This window comes from Pelodiscus sinensis, chromosome 15, assembly GCF_049634645.1.
Source record: "Pelodiscus sinensis isolate JC-2024 chromosome 15, ASM4963464v1, whole genome shotgun sequence".
Lineage (NCBI taxonomy): Eukaryota > Metazoa > Chordata > Testudines > Trionychidae > Pelodiscus > Pelodiscus sinensis.
In genome coordinates, this window is record NC_134725.1 from 28,191,583 (window position 1) to 28,199,067 (window position 7,485).

A 7,485-nucleotide genomic window follows, 5' to 3' on the forward strand; every position below is an offset into this window, starting at 1 on the left:
ACTATCAGCTAATAAGCTTCTATTCAGCACCCCACATGGCCCCCTTTTCTACCATTTTCTGGGGCCAACACCCCCACCTATGGGTGCAGCAGTGATCTGGCTGCTCCCCTCAAGATCCAGTAATGTGACAGGCAGTGACTGGAGGAGCTGCCTGGGCATAGACTGTAACCCAGGGGCCCACTGTGCAGCAATCATCAGCAGTGTCTGTGTCTCCCCAGCCCCCATTCAGAGCTGAGTACAGGTACCTCCCCAGCCCCCTCCCCACCCCCGTCTCCTGCTCACAGCAGGTCAATAGGGTTCTCCCATTCTTGGGCCTCTGGTTCCCATGCAGCTGCTCCCAACAGGAGTCCCTTGCAGCCCGGCAGGCTGGGGCAGGCCCCATCTCTCCAGCACCAAGGTGATGACGGATACAGACACCAGGAGGAGCGAGACGAGGGTGCAGCCAATGGCCTAGGGGGCAGGAGATGTGGCCGGCCCTGCAAATGGAAAGGACCTGGTGACAGTCGGGTGCAAAGTGGCAAATGGCTCTGCAGTGCCAGCACTAGGCACAGAGCAGCTGCCGTGTAGAGACCTTGTGTGAGTGCCCAGAGGGCTAGATCTCCAGGGGATCATGCTGCAGGGGGCATGTTCCCCCGACAGGAGGCCGAAGTGACAGAGGCTGTTGGGGACTCTCCTCCCTTTGCCCAGGTGGTGTTGGAGGAGCAGGGAAGGACCCAGGTTTGCTCAGGCTGCACCAGGACTCGATGCAAAGGCCTGACAGGAGCCAGCAACGGACACAGCAGCCCAGACCCTCTCGCCTCTCCCCAGTATGGCTGGCAGCTCACAGGGGCGAACCCGCCCTGGGCACGAGGCCTTGGCACCGGCTGTGGGCTCAGGAGGGGGCGGACATGGGACATAAGCGATGCCGAAGGGAGGGGTGTGGGCATTAGAGGCCACTACCATTGCCCCGCCCCCTTCCCCGCACCTACCCCTGCCCCTGTTCTGAGGCCACGCCCCCACTCATTCCACTCCCCCCTCCCTCTGCTGCTTGGGCTCCCCCACCCTCACTCAGGTTCGCTGGCCTGAGGCTGGGGTTACGGTGCAGGATGGCTGGGGAGTGGGGCGCGGGAGAGGCTGCGGGTTGCAGGCTCTGGGACAGGTTCAGGGCAGCGATGGGAGTTTGGGTGCAGACTCAGAGGCAGTTAACTGTGGGAGGAGGATCCAACAGGAGGCTGGGGTTTGGGGTGGGGGGTGTCTACCCCAGCTGCCTGAGAGATACTAGACTGACTCTGGTTTCCTTGTGTCTCCCCGGCTGGGCTCTCACTCCCACTTCTCCTCTCAGGGTCCCTGCCGGCTCCCCTGCTCTATCTGAATGCGTCCCTGGCACCTCCACCCCCCCAAGCCTCACGAATGTGGCCCCGACTGAGACATCTCACTCCCCTGGCACTCCAGCCCCAGCACAGATTAACTCTCCTGGGTTCCAGGGAGAGTGGCATTTGCGGGTCCCTCTCAATCTGAGGGGGGGCCAAAAATGAGGGATCCCCGAACCTCAGTCCTCCCTGTCCCTTCCCCTCACCTCAGTGAGGCTTGTGGGTTTTGGAAGAAGGGTTTTTGTATTTTGCTTTTCTCGTGTGTGGTCCCCAACTGGTTTTTCTGGGGGTCAGTGGCCCTGGAGACAAAAAAGGTTCCTCATCCCTGCCTTTAATAAAGAAAACTTTGAAACCCTTTGTGGTAGACAGAAATTAACATTTTACCTTATTGAAAATGAAGTTTCCTAAAGTTAAAACACCTAATCTGTGTAAACATTCAAATTAAACCAGTCACCCAAGCTCCAGCACTAGCACAATGGCTCCGCGTGATGATGCAATGGACGGTGCGCACCCAGGCTCCTACCCTCCGCTCTCTTCTGCACCCAACTGCCCCGTCGCAGACCCCAAACTCCTCGGTAGAAATGTGGCCCTTGACCACTTGCCAAAATGCCCCCCCCCCCATTAAAAATTATTGACAAAGCCTGATCCAAATGTTTTTTGAAACGTTATTTAATCAGAATTTAAATACATTCTATACAATTGGGAGGGTTGGGGGGAGGGGGACGCAGCTGCTGGCTCCTCTGCTCCTTGTGCTCTCACTGGCTGTCTTCCTGCTGCAAGGGAAGCAGAATCCGTCACATTCATCCCTGGGGACTCAGGGGTACTGGGCCCCCCCAGCATTTCCACCCTCCTCCCCCCTGCGCTGAGACTTGTTCTGCTCTCTGGTCACCCCCCGTCAGGCCCGCAGGGTGAGCTTCTGACCCACCCAGCAGGGACGTGGGGTGGGGGCAGCATGAGGAAAGGGGCGGGGGACTCCCTGAGGGGATGGGAAGGAGACCCTGGCCCTGCCCCACTCTCCTGCATCTGCTCCGGCTGCTCACCATGTATCCCAGGAGCTGATGGGCCTGCCCATGCAGGGCGTGGGCCAGGACCAGCCCGGCCTGGCTGGGGCGCCTCAGGGGGGAGCGGGCAGCGAGCAGAGCCTTGTCTAAAAAGCAGTTCTCCTGCTCTGGGGTGAAGAGCTGCCCAAAGACCTGAAATCAAGAGCACGGGAGGTTTCAGCTGACGGCCCAGAGCCCGGCCCCAACTCCTGGGGCTAAAACAGCTTCCTCCTTCTGCAAACTCCCTTCCAGACCCTGCACCCAGACGCTCTCCTCACCCTGCACCCCAACCCCTGCCCCAGGTCACACATTCCTCCTGCCCCCAAGACCCTCCCAGACCTCACCCCCCTCCGCACAACAGAGCAGCCCTAGGCCACTGGCCAACATCTTGGAGCGACCTCCATCAAAAAGTGTTGCCCCCCCCCGCCCTGCTTCCCCTGCTATGGGAGATCCGGGGCAAGGTGCGGCGCTGCCCCTAGGAAGCGCCGCCCCTTTGAAACGCCGGGACAGCGTCACAAAGGGGCAGCGCCGCCCTGTCCACGGCTCGAATAGTCGAGGGAAAATGCATCGACCATTCGATCAGCGACTCCCCGCTTCCCACCCCGCGTCCTACCCGCACGAGGGCCCCAGCCAGCCCCACCCCCGAGCCCTGCCCTGCCCTGGCAGCGCGTCCTTACCTCTCCCACCCTGACGGTGTTGCTATGCGCCAGGACCCATCTCTCCTTATAGTAGTGCCTGCACCACAGGTCCTCTGCCTGGTGGATGTTGAGGCCTGCAAGAGACAAACCAGGGTGATTCTGCTGGCAGGTCTGAGCCCTTCCCCTCCCACGGGTCCCTGCAGGCATCCCTGGGCAAATGGAGGGGCACAGGGGGCAGAAGGGGAACACAGAGGGACGCATCCCCCCTTGGGCCAGTCTGGGGCAAAAGGGCTGGGTCCCCTCCCCCCGCCGCCGGCACCCTCAGGGTGTCCCTGGGGCCCAGGTCCCGGCTGGGTTCCTTACCCCTGTGGTGCAGGAGGAGGCGGTACAGGCTGTGCACCCCCTTCCGGGCCAGCCGGCTGACGTCTTCGGATGGGTCCGAAATAAAAAGGCCCAGCTGGGCCACGTGGTGACCCATCCTCGGCCAGTCGGCGGAGTTCTGAGGGGAGAGAAGAGGGGGGGTCCCTCAGCATCCTGGGGCTGCACGTCCCATGCTAACGGCCGCCGAGGCGGTTCTGAGCTCGGGGACGGACAGAGACACCTCCCGGGGCGGGGCGGGGCGGGGCGGGGCGGGGCGGGGCCGGCCTTGCGAGGAGACAACCCTGAGCAATGGCCCCGACTGAAGGGTCACTCCGGGGGTGGAACAAGGGGATCCACTGACGGCCACTCCCCAGTCTGGGGCCCAGGTGCCCCCCGGAAAGGCCCAGGGTCGCCCCTCCCCGGGGAAAGGAGAACGCGGCCCATTCCCGGCCCATTCCCAGCTCTGCCTCCCGGGGACGCTCCCAGCCCCGCGCCCTGCAGCCCCAGACCCCCCGGCTCCGAGGTCACTTACCTCAAACCCCGGGAGGGTGGTGGCGACTCCCAGCAGGGCCGTGGTGCTGCCAAGGGCCCTGGCTCGCTCCTGGGGCAGGCGGGACTCCAGCCACGGGCTCAGGTGCTGGGGGGGAAAGAGGCAGGTCAGGACCCGTAGGGAGGCGCCGGTTCTGGGCAGAGCCTGGGGCTCCTCTCAGACTGTGCCCCCCCCCCCCCAGCCACTGACACAGCTCCTCTCTCGGCCCCCCGAGGAAGCAGGGACAATGGCCCCGTCCCCCCCACGGGGCTGACCTCCATGATCAGCTGCAGCCTGGCGGTGTCTGGGGACTCGGCGAGGAGGCTTGCCAGTAGGGCCTGGAGGTCGACGGGAAGGGCCCGGATGAACTGCTGCAAGACAAGGGGGAGCCCTGGGTCAGAGGGGGGTTGGGGAATCCAGGCCACCCGCTGGCCCCGGGGTGCAGCCTTGAGCAGGGTCTGAGCCGCCTCGCAGAGCAGGGAGGAGCCCAGGCTGGGCATGGAAGGGACGGGCCCCCAGGGAGAGCAACGGGAAACCTGGAGGGAAGGATCCAAACCTGCAGCTTCTTCTCTCCCTCTGTCCCCACCCCCACTCCTCTCTGGAGCTCCAGCCCAGCCCGGGAGCAGGGCCCGGAGGGACGTACCTGTGTGTGGATGGGCTCCTGCTGCCAGTCCCCAGACACAGTCTGTCCCACGGCCGCCCTCAGCAGGGGGCTCAGGAGCTGGGCCTGTAGGGGAGGCTGCAAGGTGCTGGCAGGAGAGAGGGGCAGAGACTGTTAATTCAGCAGCAGGGCTGTGTCCAGACTCAGGGGTTTTTTCGGGAAAAGTAGCCTTTTTCCGAAAAAACTTCACCTGCGTCTAGACTGCAGTCGCGTTCTTTCGAAATTAAATCGAAAGAACGCGGCTTTTCTTTCCACGGCGGTAAACCTCATTTCACGAGGAAGAACGCCTGCTTTGGAAAGTGCTTCTTTCGAACGAAGGCGTTCTTGAATGTAACTAGGGCTTCTTCGAAAGAGAGCATCCAGACTCACTGGGTGCTCTCTTTCGAAAGAGGCTTGCAGTCTAGACATAGCCCAGGAGACAGAGACTTTCCCACTCCCTGGTCAGGGGATCTGCTCCGGGGGGGAGTCGGCGGGGGGGGTCGGTACCTGAGGCTGCAGGCGGCGTTGAGGCAGTCAGCCAAGACCAGTGGGTGGGGGGAGTCCTCCATGATCTCCTGTGAGACCCAAGGAGACAAAGGGGCGTGTGAGGCTGGGGCCCCCAAGAGACGCTCACACGGCCAGCGCCCCCACCCAGCAGGATCCAGCCCCACTGCCTCCCGCTGGCCTGTAGCCCACCTGCCCGGCACAGGGCCTCTCCCAGCACCCCCCTCCCAAACCGGGACCAGCTCAATCCTTGTCCCCAGGCCGTCTCCTGCCCCTCACTGCCCTGGTGACCAGCCTCTGAACCTCCTCATCCCTGCTCCCCAGGCGCATCCTCAGCAGCCCGCTCTGCTAACCTTCCAGCTCCCCCCCCATGGCCCAGGGAGACCCCTCCCTGTTCCGAATCCCCCTCCCTGTCCAGCACCCCAGACCTGCCCCATTTCTGTGTCCCTCCCTCCTCCAGCATCCCCACCCACCCTCCCCATGTCCACCTCCCCCTCCCCCTCCAGCACTCCTGGCCCCACCCATCCCATTTCCAGCATCCCCACCCGCTGCCATGGCCCAGGCAGACCCCTGTCCACCCCACGTATCCCCTCCACTCCTCCCGGCCGCCGCCACTCGCTCACCACGATCCTGGCCATCATGGTGTCCTTGCAGCAGCGCGGCGCCAGGGTGTCCTCGCCCCTTTGGAGGGCGGCGAGGCAGGCGGGGGGGACGGCCAGGAGGAACCGCTGCAGGGCGGCTGGGCTCTGCACCCCAGAGAGAGTCTGTGAGCCTGGGGCCTGCCTGCCCCCCACGGACAGCTGCAGGGCTCAGGCCTCCCAGGAGTGGAGGTGGGAGCTGCCGGTTGTCCAAGCACCCACACTCCCCCCCCAACTGCTGCCTCAGGCTTGTGGGGGCCCAGCTGGTGCATGACAAGAGACCTCAGCTTGGGGGGCCCAGGTCATGCAGGAGAAGGGGCCCCAGGGGGATCCCCAGGGACAAGCCCCTCCCGGAGGGGGGGACGTGCTGGGAAGGGGCCGGACAATCTCGGGTCCCCCCCCGTGTGGAGAAGGTTCCTACCGTGTCCCGGGTGTGGAGCTGCTCTTCAATATCATAGATGGCCCCTTCCTCCACCCGGGAGTCCATCCGCTCCTGGCAGAGCTCCGCCGAGGCGCAGGGGGGCTCTGTGCGGGAGGGAAGGGACCAGGGTGACTCCAGCGGCCAGCAGGGGTCACGCACCCCCATGTCAGGGACCCAGGGCAGGTTGGGCCCCACACGCCCCTCGCAGGGACCCATCCCCCTTCCACCCTCACATCTGCCAACGCCCTCAGCAGAGCCCCCACCAGGAACAAGAGAGCCAAGCAGCAGCTCCCGCCCCCATCCATTGCCCTGGCTGCGGGGCAGACACTGGGGCTGCCCCTCCCCCCCCCGTGTACTGGGTGAGCCCCTGGGCCCAGCATGTTCACGGCCCCTCACCTGGGTCTGAGCGGCTGCAGGAGGTGGCCCGGCTGCAGCTGGAGGCCCAGGCGCTGCTGCTCACTGAGCTGGACCCACAGCTGCAGGGGCTGGTGCGGAGAGGCTGGGGGCTCCCGGAGACTGGCAGGTCCCCGGGGGCCGGGCAGGGCGATGCCCCCTGGTGGTAATGGGGGCTGGGCTCCTGGGGCAGGTGTTTCTCTCCACAGAGGAGGCCCCAGAGCCACCCTACCCGGCTGCCCCGCTGGGCTGGGTCCCGCCTTCCCAGCCGCCTCTGGAGCCAGGTCCGGAGGGGCCTGGCCGGTGGGCGAGTCGCCCCGAGCTGGTGGGATTCAGCTTCCCCGCCCGCGGGGACGGAGGAGCTGCTTCCCACCGGCCCTGGGGCCATCTTCAGGGCTTTCCGGAACCACAGCCTGATGTGTTTGGCCATGCTGCAAATGAGGGGAGCAAAGGGGAGCTTGGGGCGCAGCCTGCAGAGCGAAATCCAGGGGTTCCAGCTCCCCAGAGCGACTGCCCCCAGCCCCCAAATGGCCCCTTGCTTATCGGCTCGGTCTTGCACAGGCACTTCTGGCCCTTGACCGAGGCCTGGGCCTGCCTGGAACCCAGCCGGCCCCGGGCGGGATCCAAACCCCTGGGGGCTCTTACCTTCTGCAAAGCGCTGTCCGGATGTGGAACTCACAGAGGACAAAGCAACTGTGAGCAGGAGACGCACCAGAGCTAAAGCAACCGGGGGTCTCCAAAGTCCCCTGGGCCCGCCCCCCCCTTTTATCAGCCTGAGATGTGGGTTCCTCTGTGAGGTCACCACCTCCCCACCTGCCCTTTGCCTGGTCTGCTGAGGGCTGCCCAAAGCCCCTGTGAGGTCACTGCCCCCCCCACCTCACCCTGCCAGGCAAATGTCCTGCCTCTGGCCACCCCTCTGGGAAGTTGGAGCCATTCCTAGGGGTCCCCCCCACTCCCTGACTGGGCATCCTGC

The 7,485-nt window shown here is 64.6% G+C and overlaps 1 protein-coding gene across 1 annotated transcript; it reads right to left on the reverse strand.

The window, feature by feature from the left end:
- Nucleotides 1-2,163: 2,163 nt before the first annotated feature.
- LOC142818375 (uncharacterized) lies at nucleotides 2,164-7,252 on the reverse strand. The gene is made up of 11 exons (XM_075897751.1): nucleotides 7,158-7,252; nucleotides 6,516-6,943; nucleotides 6,120-6,223; nucleotides 5,684-5,806; nucleotides 5,064-5,131; nucleotides 4,560-4,665; nucleotides 4,192-4,287; nucleotides 3,920-4,024; nucleotides 3,391-3,526; nucleotides 3,067-3,161; nucleotides 2,164-2,172 (listed from the first exon to the last, which is right to left on the reverse strand). Exons 2-11 carry the CDS (start codon nucleotides 6,940-6,942, stop codon nucleotides 2,164-2,166), a joined length of 1,269 nt encoding a protein of 422 aa, XP_075753866.1. The 5' UTR covers nucleotide 6,943; nucleotides 7,158-7,252.
- Nucleotides 7,253-7,485: the final 233 nt, after the last annotated feature.

Bases quoted from the DNA above. Each gene is read 5' to 3' on its own strand.
- LOC142818375 (XM_075897751.1), bottom strand. From the start codon at position 6,942: ATGGCCAAACACATCAGGCTGTGGTTCCGGAAAGCCCTGAAGATGGCC. The intron at 4,288-4,559 runs GTACGTCCCTCC...CTTGTCTTGCAG, and splicing joins AGGAGCCCATCCACACACAG to CAGTTCATCCGGGCCCTTCC. The intron at 3,162-3,390 runs GTAAGGAACCCA...TGTCTCTTGCAG, and splicing joins CCTCCTCCTGCACCACAGGG to GCCTCAACATCCACCAGGCA.